Source organism: Eschrichtius robustus, chromosome 3, assembly GCF_028021215.1.
Source record: "Eschrichtius robustus isolate mEscRob2 chromosome 3, mEscRob2.pri, whole genome shotgun sequence".
NCBI classification, from domain to species: domain Eukaryota; kingdom Metazoa; phylum Chordata; class Mammalia; order Artiodactyla; family Eschrichtiidae; genus Eschrichtius; species Eschrichtius robustus.
In genome coordinates this window covers 165,192,902-165,206,336 of record NC_090826.1, presented here as the reverse complement: position 1 = coordinate 165,206,336, position 13,435 = coordinate 165,192,902, and the positions used below count along the sequence as shown (strand labels likewise).

Here is a 13,435-nt window from a genome sequence, read left to right as displayed (position 1 = left end):
ACAAACACGATCTCATTTAAGACTCACAAAGACCACATGATGTAGCAAGATTATCGATGCACCCATTTTACAGATGAGGACACCAAAGCCCAAAGAGGCCAAGCGCCGAATCTGAGAGTCCTAGTCTTTCCAGCACACTGCACTCCTCGAGTATGCCCAGGAAAGTTCTCAGAGAAGGTCTTACATGTCCTAAATTACTTGGAATTAGCAAGATGCTGAATACTAATGAGTCCTTAAATGCTGTGACAATGATGATGACAATGGTGAAGAGGAGGAAAAGGTTTCAATGGCCTCATACAGACTAAAATACCAATCATAACACATCCAAAATGTCCCCTACGTTAGCATATTTTTGTATCCGTAAGGATTTTTCAGTAGTTTCTCGAACCAGTGTCTTCCCAACCTCCCAGCTTGAACATACAGCAACCAATTTTCCTACCCTTGGCTCAGCAACCTGGGTCTCAGGATCTGCTGTCCCAACAAAACCTCCTAGCCATTTCTTAAGTTACTGGCTGCGGCTGGATTTTCCACTTGACATTGTTAAGAGATTAAACTGTTTATCTCATTGTCATACACAGGCCTTTTCAGTTTCCTGCTAATAGATTCAGGTTAGATAAGGATTACAGAAGTGATACTCCCTGAGTTCCTCTCCATCCCCCAGCCGGTCTCCTTTCCCCATAGTTACGAGATGTATTGTATTAAACCTACTCTCCAGAGAGCTAACTTACAAAAAGAAAATCTTACACACCCATGCATAGCAGAGGATTAGCCAAACACCAGCTTCCCAACGACTGTGGAAGAAGCACTTAACACAAGATCCTGCTGAATTATACATTTTACGACTCAGTCATCAATTGCCATAGAGAAGAAGAAAACAAATTGAGCTGAGCCTGGAAAGAATGTCAGTGAAATTGGAAAAAACACTCGCTGGGAACCGCCTGGGGGTGCAGGGACCTCCCCGGTAACTGCCGGGGTCCCACCAACTCTCAGCATACCAAGAGAAATTGCCAGGTGAGCTGGTGGATGGCCAGTCACCAGGGAACCAAATCCCTCCGTCCCGAGGCACGCTGAAGACTCCCCATAGTGAATGAAAATATTAAGCGCTGCTAATATAAAATGTATTACAGCTTCTTGGGCTTCTCTGGTGGCGCAGCGGTTGAGAATCTGCCTGCCAATGCAGGGGACACGGGTTCGAGCCCTGGTCTGGGAAGATCCCACACGCCGCGGAGCAACTAGGCCCGTGAGCCACAACTGCTGAGCCTGCGCGTCTGGAGCCTGTGCTCCGCAACGAGAGAGGCCGCGATAGTGAGAGGCCCACGCACCGCGATGAAGAGTGGCCCCCGCTCGCCGCAACTAGAGAGAGCCCTCGCACAGAAACGAAGACCCAACACAGCCAAAAAAATAAATGAACAAAAATAAATAAATAATTAAAAAAAAAAATGTATTACAGCTTCTTCTTGGAAGAATAAACAATCAGTTTATTTACCCTGATTAAATGGAATGGGGGGGGGGCAGGATGCAGAGGACCCATTAAGAAGGGTAAAGAAAGAAAACAGCTGTCACAGCCCCAAAAGCCCAAGGCCAAAGTACCTCATTCCTGCCCTCCGGATGCATTAAGACCAATTTTATAAACGTGAGCAAATGGACCAGACCACCCTTTCGGCAAGCTCTGCAAGGACAGAGCCTTACCGGGCCTCACAATACATATATCATCTCTGGGTTAGGCGAACCCTAATCTTAGTCACCAGGTCAATGGAAATGATCTCAATGCCTTTGTTTGAGATGCTGTATCATTTTATTTTCCCTTTCCACCCAGAATCTTACCACAAAGGTAAAATGCTAGATTAACAGGATAACAGTGACCTTCAAGAGGGTGGAGTCTCTTCAGTTGAATACTGGTTACCACCAGGTCGAATGAGAAGTTTTTTCCTACTTATTCTGAGATGGGAAAATAAAAACATAAAAAACAACAAGTATACTTAGAGTATACAACAAGTATACTCCCCCTCCCACGCTCCCCCTTACCCCATTAAATCATACATAGGTATGAACTGCAGAGGTTCATTCTGCTTGCTTACTGTCTGCAGCTCCTACTTTTGGTTACTTATAAAACTTATCAGCTGGTTTGGAGCAAAACAGAAATAAACATTTCAGGAAATAAAAAATGTAGTACTGACTAGCGGCCTTAAGAGATACCTTTTGTTGAATGGGTTTCCATTAAGTGATATCAAGTAAGTAAAATGCCCAAGTAAAGCTCAATGGAGGGGAAAGATCAGATCTCTAGGAGTGAATTCTTAATGGAACTGCTGAGAAACACACCGGACAAGTTAGTCAAAAGCGTGCGTCTTGGCTTACCAGTGAAAGGATGATCATAAATCATTCCTCATCAGAGAAAGCCTGGAGGGCCCTGCCTTCCCGTAAGAAACATCAGAGTGGTCTTCCCTGCACACACACTCTGCGAGAAGGTGTCCTCACTGATCTTGTTCCCTGAGGCCTGTATTGGTCTTTGATCCCCAGCCCCATAACTGAACCAAAGGAAACTACACTAGGAAACAGAGACAGAGGGTAAGACCAGCCTTCTTCTCAGTGTTCCATGAAATGCACTTCAGGAAGCTGTTGTGGTCCCACAGTAGTGTGTGAATTCACGGGTAGGCTGTGAATACCCGTCTTTGAGAAATCAATTTCATGGCAGCCTTATTGGGTGAGGCAGAATCATCTTCCAGGATGGTACTGGGTGAAAGTGGCACCTCAACAAAATCCTAGAGTTGCTACCAAGAATTTCTTCCAAGGGACCCAACGAAATTTCCAGACAGACACTGCCTCACCAGTACTTAAGATGTCTCCTGATTCCACCTCCACTAACATTAATTGAGCCTGTACCATGTGCCAGGAGCCATCCGAGGCACTTTTAGAACACTGCATCCCTGAACTCTCATCCCCCACCCCGTGAGGTCATGGTCTACTCTCTCCATTTTTCAGAGGGCTTGCAAGCCATGTGCAGACTGGGATTTCACCTAGGTCTCCTAAACCCCAGTCTGGCACCCCTACTCCTATGGCAGGAAGGTCACAGGAATAAGCAATGAGTCTGCCTTAATTGTTCCTTTTTTCCCTTTTTTTGTTCCTCCTCTCCCGGATGACTCGACAGTTCTTTTATGGGTAGATAATGCAGCAGAGCTACTGTCTATCATTCATTCATTCATCCATTCCTTTAACAAACATTTTAAAAACACGTCCTAGTTTAAAGCCAAGGTGGATCTCCCCAGGTGAGTAAGGAGTTTATCCACTAATGAAGTTTTTTAAGGGAAAAGAAAAATGTAAACATAACTGTATTGAATACGCTCTGGCCTCGCTTTCCTTACCTGTAAAATGTGGATATTGGAGAAAATGAGCTCTAAAGCCTCTCCCAGACTCAGATTTATATTATGATACTTATGTAGGTTATAGAAAAAAAACTGTTATTTTTTAAATTCTAAGAACAGAGGCCTAACTTCCTAATGAGATCATATTTATATCTATAGTGTCTTTTAGCCCAGGAGACCTGAATTGTCTTTAAAACAATAATATACCCCTGGAAAAATGAACGACCAGGTGTCTGGGGGAACCACAACGAGATAGTTGATGGCAGAATTACAGCAAGTCGAGTCTGACTACAGGATCATGGGACCAGGTTGGACCAGATTCTTCCAGACTCCCAGGGTGGCCTCCACAGTCTAGCAGACTGGACCCATCGATCTGAGGGAATGCTACAATGCTGAGTGTTTCCATGTTGTTGAGGCCACCTGTAGTACCACAGTCCTTAGTTAACTAAGATAATAGTATGCAACCACAGGAGGGCACACAGTCTCAGGAGAACCGGACATACAAAATCCCAAATATCCCAATGAGACAATGGAGGTTGGCACTCTAACTGGCTTTTCATGTTACCAGAGAGTTCACGGTTGGGTTTGGTGTGATTTTGTAAACAATGAGCTCCCCAATTCATGAAAAATACATCATTCACAATGTCAATTCCACCCAGTCAGGAAAAAATCACTGCAAGGCACATTTGTCATGGGCTGGAGGGAACAATGTGTATAACCTACAATGATGCCAAGATCTCATCTCTTATCAAAACCCATAGACCAGGACTTCCCTGGTGGTCCAGTGAATAAGACTCTGTGCTCCCAATGCAGGGGCCGCAGGTTCGATCCCTGGTCGTGGAACTAGATCCAGCACGCATGCCGCAACTAAGAGTTCGCATGCCGCAACTGAAGATCCCGAGTGCTGCAACTAAGACCCGGCGCAGCCTAAATAAATTTAAAATATGTATATATATAGACCCTCCCATGCTGACGGTGTGTCCACAACACAATTTAGAAGAGTTCATGAGTTAATCCCGAATCACTGATTACCTGAAGTCTACAAAGTTTTTTCAACCAAGGTATAAAATTCTTTCCATTAAATATTTTAAAATTCTGCCTTTAGACAACTAAGTTGAAACCTGACAAAATATAATAAGCCTAAACAATGTTATCAGTGCTCCCAGGAATATAAATAAACTACAGAGAACTAATCTAATCTGTAACTACATTTAACTGGCATGTGCCAACAAAATCAGAAAAGTGGCTTGGTAGCAATTTGGCGCTAAAAACCAAAGTTCTGAAAATGCTTTCTGTAACACCTGAAATACATTTCTCTAAAAGCAGAAGTCGTCCAGTTTAATACGTTTTTTCTTGTTAAACCTAAAAGCCTGGTAAATCTTGAGCTGTGTTTTTGTGATGCCTAAACACCAATCTCCCTTTTTCTCTACGCCCCACCTTTATTTGAAATGATTCAAGCTGGATGAATTACTTTTATCTTTGATAAAACGAGGTCTTTGAAGTGACGTTTTGGCTCTGCAGAGGCAAAGCCTCAGTTTCCAAACTTAACTATCTGAGGAGGCCGAAGCCCTCAAGAGAACAATGCATTTTTCACTTGTCAGGTTAATGTGCTGGCATCCTACCAGCACGGCCTCTAATATCAGTCTAACCATTAACGAGAATCTTGGGTATTGTACTGATTTATTCTGATGATACTTTTTCAATGTGAAATTACAAAGAACCATTCTTCCAGTTAAGAGAGATGAGAGGCAGATAGTTAATGGATCTTAAGGAAAAGCACACAATTAAATGTGCCCAGTTTCGGCCTCAACTGCCTGAGGTCCACACCAAAGAAATCTTGTCACATTTCCAGACACCCTGATACGTACTTCACATACAGCAGGTTTTGAATCAAATGTCTGGAATTACATAGTCACAGAGAGTTAGAACTCTACAGGCCCCCATGAGCTCGTCCTCACACAGAATGCAAATTTTAAAAGGAGGAATCTGAGCCAGAGCTGCAGCCCTTGGGTCCCTTTGCCCCTGAGTCTTGGTTTCCTCCTTCTTAAACAGATCAGGGTAACACCCAGAACCTCACATAAATGACTAGGGGTCCTCCCAGATCTGAAAGGTCCTGAAGCCTTTCCAGAAAGATCCTGGCTGCACACCTGAGGGGGAAGGGTGCCCCATCTTAAGAAAACAGCATATGCAACCCAAACTCATAACCCCATAAATCTGGGCCTTCCATATTCTCTTCCAGATAAGAATTTCCCACTTAAAAGTACTTACCACTAGATTCTTTTTTTTTTTTTTTTAAGTAAGTATCCCTCTAAGGCTTTTAAATTTTAATTGCGTTTACCACCCCCAAATAAAAATTTCACACTTTTAAAAACCACATAAAACCATTTTAAACTGCTCGAATTTTTTTACCATATATATTAGTTAGTTTTTTACTTTAAAAAAGGCAACAAAACTAGTCAACACACAAAAAAAGTAAAGGAAACAAAATTCCAATGGCCCTGAAAATATAGTAAGCACCAAGAAGGCAAGGATTTTGTATTATAATTCCTTAAATGTCCCCCAGGTAACTAGACCAGCATTTTGTTTTGGTTTTTGTACACATGATTGATAGTACAATTTTGGAATAAATCAACAAAATCTATTTTTGGAAGATGCATGCTTATTTTAATTTAGCACTTTAAACCTGGTGTTTCAATGGCCCAGTTACTTTTAAATGGAATAACACAGGGAGGTCAAGAACTGTTGATTAATTTCTAGTTGTCTTAAAGAACAAGAGAGAACACCCTTCTTCCTCAGTGCAATTCGCTTCTGTTCAGATCTCAGAAAGCCGTAAATGTGAACACGCCTGAATTTAAGCCACTGAACGCAAAGCGCGTGATACAACTACTTCTGAGCAAATTTCAAGCGCCTGCTCCTTTAGAAACAGACACAGAGGAGCAAAAACTCGGAACACTCTATTTCAGAGACAGGCATATCTGAAGCCTGAGCTGTAGGAAAGGCCTGAAGCACTTTGCATACAGCTCCTACCCATGGAAGCAAATGAGCAGAGGCGCTTCTCACCACATTCCCTTTCAGTAAAAAGGCCTCTGCTAATTTGCATAATCTAAATGGCTAAATAAGTTTCAGAGTGCATTTCCAAACAACCTGCTTGTCACTTTGTTTTTAACTACAGGGACATCTTCCAATTCCCCTACACTGGCGCTGGGACTTCTCACAGTGATAAGCAGGCAGGGAGGCCACACAGCAGGAGAGCTAACCCAGCAGCCAGGCTCCAGGCTTTGCGGGGCTGTCACCTCTGCCTGCGTACCACGTCACACACAATCATCCCTCCGCAGAAGCAAAGAACTGCCACACGAGGCATGAAAGGTCTAACTCTGCTCAAAGACACAGCAGCACAAAAAAAAGTGTTCTCAGTATGGGTCTGAAGGTCAGGGGTTGGTTGTGTGACCAGAAGGCTGAACGTGCAGTTTCCAACCTGTGTGTGTGAGTGGGCTGCTGGGAGTGTGTGTGTGCGGGTGCGCACGGGTGAGGATGGGTGCCCCTGAGTGCAGTGCAGCAGTGTAGACAGAAGAAGCACAGTCTGAGGGGAGGACCGAGTATTGATACTGTAGAGCCTCAAACAGCGCCGGCTGGGGTTTTATCTATAAAACACTGAACAGCCAAGCCAAAAGGCCCAGTCAATCAAGTTATCTGGCCTTCTGTAGACAAAATATCAATCTCAGCTAATCAAGTGATTTTTGACTCAAGGAGCAGATGTTTTGGTGTCACAGATAAGGCTCCACCGCAACAATCTGTACGTGAAAAAGAAAACTGAGCTTATCGTGCAAGCAGTCAACCAAAAGCTCAAAAGTCCCTAGGATCCCATAATTTCCAGTTGGTTACCCACCCTTCCCCCCACAGACACTCCCTATCAGCCGCACATGACCAGAGAGCGAGGCTGGCAGGGGCTTTTTCCCTGGCCCTTCTCTGTGGGTGTCTGAAACCTTGTTTAAAGAAGGGAGGTAGGCTGGACCACGGGCAGGCCTCGTTTCTACCTCTGGACCCGTTCGCTACCTTGACACCACTCAACCCTCTGGTTTCTTAGCTGGCATCCCTCTGGCAAATGAAAAAAAAAATATTGTCATCTATCATTATTTATCTCCCCTTTAACTCACTTCCAGACAAGAGCCCTTTTCAAACATCGGGACACATAAAATACTTTGAGAGCCAGCCAATAGGAGCTGCTAATCCACCACTAGAAAGGGCAAATGGAAAGTTGGAGAACAAGTTAAAACAACTTGGCTATGCTGGCCACGCTCCAGGGTATAAAAAGCCAAAGGGAGGAGTGAAACAGAGGACCATCTCATAGATCTTTAATTGTGGGCAAGAAGGCAGAGAAACCTGAGCCATATCCTCAGTGAGAAGCATTTTCCACCTGCCCTTCACCACGATCCATCCCCTTCCAGGTGGACCATCCCTCCTCTAAAGGTGGTGTGCCCGTGCCAGATGCCCTGTGCTGGCCACAAAATGCCAGGCTGATTGGGGCCAGATTCTGCACACACATTTGCCTCCCCATCATCAGCAGAAAGCAGAGTCTCATGAAAAGAAATGCCTGGTCTACAAAGATTCAGACTGTGATTTCTGAAGTGGGAGTCTGACAGACACATACTTTGGAGTCCAAAATAACTTATAGAGCAGCATGTAGAGTAGAAATACAAAGTTCTCAGTTGCTGTGGTTTAAGTTATTGAGGTACAGCAAATAGTACTTGATATTCAAGATTAAATCGGAAGACTACCTACTACAATAAAATGCAGACTTTCGCCCAAGGTAGCACAAGAACCCCTTACACACTGAACTAGGAAATTCCCCAGACTCTGGAAAAGCTAAGAGAAAGTCCAGACCTTTTCAGAAGCGCTAGCTTCAACTCTTACATCTTTCATACGATGCTCTGATCCTCCTAAGAGTGAAAACAGCCTAGGACTGAGATGAACTGTGTACAGAAATAAACCCCTGTCTACTGCCATAGCCAGAACAAGATGTCAGTGTGCTGAGTCACAACAGATGCACTTGAAAACGTACTTGAAATGTACCTGTACCAGCCAACGAGCATATCCATGACGAGGTATCTACCCTAGGGATATCACCCAGATGCAATTCAACCTAATGTAATATAATATTCTGTTATTAAAGAAACTATCTGCTTAGCTCAAAGCCTAGTTTTCATTTTAATTCATACATCAAACTGTATCTTCTGCTGGCCCCACAAATATTGCAATGTCCCGACAATTTACTGAGGCTAGGTGGTTGTTCACCCAGAAGACCGGCCACTGCCACATCTGCAGGTGTCAGGGCCCTGTTCCAGAATCACGTCACTCATTTTCCTGGCCTATTAGTAGAGCCTGAGTTAATTCGATGACATCCTTGTCAGTTCTCCTCCGCCTAAATGAATCACAGAATTAAGTGTTTCACCTGATCAGACAAAAGCTACACTCAGCAGCTCTGTTCACTATCTTTGGAGATTCACCAGGAAGCTTTTGGTAACATTCATGAATATTATCTTCCCCAAAAATGAGTGGTGACCTACCAGAGGTACCTTAAAAAATGTCTTTTAAAATGTACATGGAAATAACAACAGAAATGACTCCGGTTCGCTATCCAAGCTACAAAGTGCATGGCCAGTGCCTAGGTACCTCCCCAGCAAACACACCTGGAGAGAATTGTAAGTTGTGACTGCCCCAGGGCCCTGGTCAGAGTCTTTCTGACTCAGTAGAAGGTAAGAAAAAGGGACACGTGGGTATGAAAGCAGCACAAGTTCTAGAAAAATCTCAGGGCAAGACCTACCACTCTGGGCTTCTGCTGGTCCAGGGTATGCAGGAAGGCAGAGTTGGGGTCGAGGCAGCGCTCGGGGTCACTGGAGATGTCCTCCTCCGAGTCCTCATAGGAGGAGGAGAAGCCAGTGGAAGACGCAGAGGAAGAGGACAGTTTCCTCAGCGGCAGGCCGCCCCGAGGGCTTCCCTGCGCCTCCTCCAAGGCACCATCCTCCTGGGCACCCATGTCTGTAATGATGACGGCAGGGATATTGCTTCGGCTGCAGGCCTCTCCCCGGGAAGGCTTGTCCTTCTGATCTGGGGAGAGCTGCTCTGGGCTGGGGTGGGCATCTCTGCCCTGCGGCTGGCTTCCCCAAGTCCCCTCGGATTGCACCCCTGTGCCACACGTCCAGGCCAGACCCGCTTCTTCCATGGAGCCCAGCCAAACCCTGGAGCTCTCAGGCTGCACACCCACCCGGTCCCCAGGAAGGCACTGAGGTTCTTTCAGATCTTTTGCTTCCCAACAGGGCAAAGGCTCCAGCATTCCGCCAGAGGGAATCCCCACCTCCACCTCCCCGGGGCCTGGCTGTGCTGAGCTGCAGCCCCCAAGCAAGCCCACCGTCGGAGACCCTTCATCCACTCTGTTGGAGCGCGGCCGTGCCTCCCTGGCCACTAGGGCCCCACTCTGGGTCCCCTCGGAGCCTACTGAGCCCCGGTCTCCGGGCTGCCTGAACCAGCTCGGGGCCTCAGAGGACTCCGCCGGACTTTGTGCGTTCACAGTCCTCTCCTCTGGCTTTTTGTCCGCTTCAGGCGCCCCGGAGCCGGGCATGCCACCGGGCAGATTTTCTCTCCCCACCTTCCCAGGGGGCTCTCCACTGGGGGGCCCGCCCCTCTCTGGGGCCGGACTTGTCTCACTGCCCAAAGACTGCCCCTGACTCTTGGCCAGGGCCTCCCGGGGGTACACACCCCCAAGCTCGCGGGCCGTGTCAGACAGCTCAGTGAGGGCAGGGTCCTGTGGATGGTGTGGCCCAGTGGATGTGGCTCTCGCTGCCACTTCTGTGGCCATCGTTAAAGTCACTCCGACCAGCCCCAACGAGGGAGCTTGGTAATTCTGAGTTCCCAAAAGAGGAGAAACCCTCTTGTCAACTTCCATAGCAATGGGTGAGCCACAGTGGGGTCCGGCCGGGACTGGCTTCCTCATTTTCACCGAAGCGCCTGGACCCTGAGCCGCTGATCCTGCCGGGGCAGCAGGGCCGGGGAAAGGTGCTACTCCCTCCTTGTCCTTCGAGAGGCGTTGGCTGGGCGTCCCTCCTCTTCTCCCGGACTCGGCCTCCGAAGTCTCCGGACATTGTTCCCCCCAGGACTTTGTCCTCCGCTCCTCACTCTGAGCCAGGACCCTTCCTGGGGGCTGACTGATGCTGCGGAAGGGGCACGGGGAGGGCGATCGAGCCCTGCCCAAACGCGGGCTGCGGGGCGCTTGAGTGGCGGAGCTCTGCGCCTGGATGTGCGCCTCGAACATGCCCACTTTCTGGTTCACCTGCACGTTCTGTAGCTCGCGCTGTAGGATTCGAAGCTTCCTTTTGGCCTCCTCCGGCCCCGGAGGGGAGAGGGTACCGGTGGTCACCACCTGCTGCCGGTCGCCTCTTAGGCGACCCGCCCAACTCGGGCTGCCCACGCTGCTGCCGCTGCCGCTGCTACTATTCAGCCTGCGCCGGCCACTCCGCCAGCCCGGGGGGCTCCCGGGCTCCTCCGGCGACAACGACTCGGCTGCGGGGAAGAGGAAAGAGGAGCCACTCCCGGGGCTGAAAACGCTGCCGGGGCTCAACACGGCCCTCCTCGGCGGCGGGGGCGTCTCGCTGCTGCTGGGCCGAGGGCCGCCGCCGCTCTTCACCTGGTTGGCGCTATTCATGATCACCAGGCTGTTGAGCGCATAGCAGTACATAGCCATAGTACTGGGTCCGCCGCGCTGCCGGCCGCCGCCGCTCCTGTTCCGGCTCCGCCGCCGGCGCCTCCTCCTCCCGCGGCTCTCGGCTCCCGGCTCAGCCCCAGAGGCCCGGCGGCCGCGGCTCCGCGCGCGGATGGGGTGGCATGGCCTGGGCGTTGGGCGGGGGGCAAGACCGCGGGCTCAGCCCCCGCCCAGAGTTCCGTAAACAACAGCGCCGCTGTGGAGACACAAGGAGAAAAGTCAGGACCCCAGAGGGCGGGGGCGGGGGACGGCTAGGGGGCTAGGACTGGGATTGGGATCCCCCAATCGGTCGGGGATCGGTGCCACTGGACATCTTATCTACAGGGACTGTGCGGCACGGCGAGGACACAAACCCCGGGGGCCCTCGGTCGCCAGCTAGGTTGTGGGTGTGTTTTCCGAGTGCGCTCCCACCCTTCGCCCCAGATTGTGATGCGCTTGAAGGTCCCTTCAAATTCCAAATTCTAAGAGTTGCCTCCAGAGCCGCGCGGACGGGCGGGGGACTGTACAACCACTTGATTCCTAAGCGGGCTATGTGCGGGGCGCGGCAGATTCCGAGCTCTCCGAGAGTGAGGACACCCCCTCCACCGTCTCTGGGTCCCCTCGGCTTTGCAAACACTGGTTACATCGGGTATAACGGGGCAGCTCCCCACCCCCGCCTTGGGCTTCAGGATCTCCTCGCTCCACTCTCTCTGGCCATCAGGGACCCACTCGGAGGGAACCTGAGCTGGACCTGCCTTCCCCGACCGCTGCCTGAGCCCGGATCTAGGAAGACCCCTGCGTGCCTGCCTTTTACCTTCCCGACCCTGGCCTTGGTGCTGTGTCCCTCGGCCTACGACGGCCTGGGCGCGCGGCGGGGCCGCAGCCTAGGCATTTTTCAGCACTGGCTTTGTCGCCAGTCCCCAAACAAGTGTGTATTGTGAGTGTGGGTGCGTCTGCGCGCGCCCGGGGCCGAGGCGCTGCTCGTCCCCTGTACCGGAACCAATACACGCCGCCCCCCCCCACGCTGTCGCCCCCCGCGTAGGGGTGTGTGTGTGTGTGTGTGTACACGCGCGGACAGCGAGTCCGCACTCCGCACACCCTGTGCCGCAGGACGCGGCTGCCTCTGCGGGCTCCGGGACCCTTGCCCACTCGCAAGGACTCCAGGGTGTGCATGGCTGCAGCCGGGCGGAAGCCCGGGCTCTGCAAACCTCCCGGGGCCCCGCTCTAAGCCCGGAGGCGGCGCGGCCGAGTGCAGGGCTTCTCCGCATCCTGGGCAGCCTCGCCCGGCGCCAAGCCGGCTGCCCGGCGGCCGGAGCCCGTGGACGCCTGCAGCGCGCCGAGGTAGGCGGCGGGGAGTCAGCGGCCCGGAAGGCGAGCACGGGAAACGCCGAAAACTCGCCTCTCCCTCCTCTCCACGCCACCCTCCCCAATCAAACCCCCTTGCCCGTCTCCCCGGCCCACCTCTCTGCGCCTTTTCAGAACCCGGAACCCTCAGATTCGCTCCAGAGCAGAGAGAGAGGGGAAAGAGGGTTTGGAGGCGAGAGCCATTAAAAAGCCGCCAAACTTACCTGCAATTGCTCAAGATTCCCGCGTCCTGTGCAGACTACATGGCCCGGGGACGCAGACCTCGAAGGAGAAAGATGGCTTTAAAAGTAAAAAAGCTCGGAAATGGTTTCCTCACTTCTTTTGGAAGACAAAAAAAAAGGGGAATGGGAAAAAAGAGGGAAAGCTCCTCGGCCGGGGCGGGAGATCCGGGCGGTGGCGACGCCGGCCGGCCCTGCACGCCCTTGTGGGCTGTGGAGATACTACCCCTGTCAGCGTCTGCTCCCGGCTACTTCAGTGTTTGTTCAATGTGCGATTAAAAAAAAAAAAAAAAAAAAGTTGGGGCGGGGGGGGTTTGGGGTGGAGGAGGGAGGAGGGAGAAAGGCGGGGGCTTGGGGGAGGAAAGCAGGAAGGAAGTTGTGAGCCTGTCTGGGGTTGAACTCAGCGGAACAAGTTTTTCTTTTCTTCTTTTTTTTCTATTGCTTGGCAAGACCGAGGGAGGGAAACACTTAAAAAAAAAAAAAAAAGTTTCCATTGTTAGCTAACAACCAAAAAAAAAAAAAAACCTTTTAACTTCTGCGGGTTAAAGATATACGATGCATTTTCCACACCCTCCAGCGAGACTCGCTGACGGCTAGCTTTATGAAACTTTTTTTGAAAAATGTTTTTAATAAAGTTTGAGCGTGCATTTTAAGCAAAGCAAATCATGGGGACTTTTTTTAACATTTAAAACGGGCTAAAGCCTTATATAAACGGTTTGTGTTCTTGTACACAAATATGCAAATTCGAAGAAGGTACTTTG

The 13,435-nt window shown here is 49.8% G+C and overlaps 1 protein-coding gene across 1 annotated transcript in view; it reads right to left on the bottom strand.

Annotated features, from left to right (window-relative positions):
* The window catches only part of ITPKB (inositol-trisphosphate 3-kinase B), a 97,511-nt gene extending 84,579 nt beyond the window's left edge, over positions 1 to 12,932 (bottom strand). The window contains exons 1-2 of the mRNA XM_068541735.1: positions 12,660 to 12,932; positions 9,181 to 11,308 (exon numbers count right to left, since the gene is read on the bottom strand). Of these exons, the coding sequence (XP_068397836.1) occupies positions 9,181 to 11,094 (1,914 nt within the window). The 5' untranslated portion in view covers positions 11,095 to 11,308; positions 12,660 to 12,932. The remainder of the gene's footprint in view (positions 1 to 9,180; positions 11,309 to 12,659) is intronic.
* Between the last annotated feature and the right edge of the window lie 503 nt (positions 12,933 to 13,435).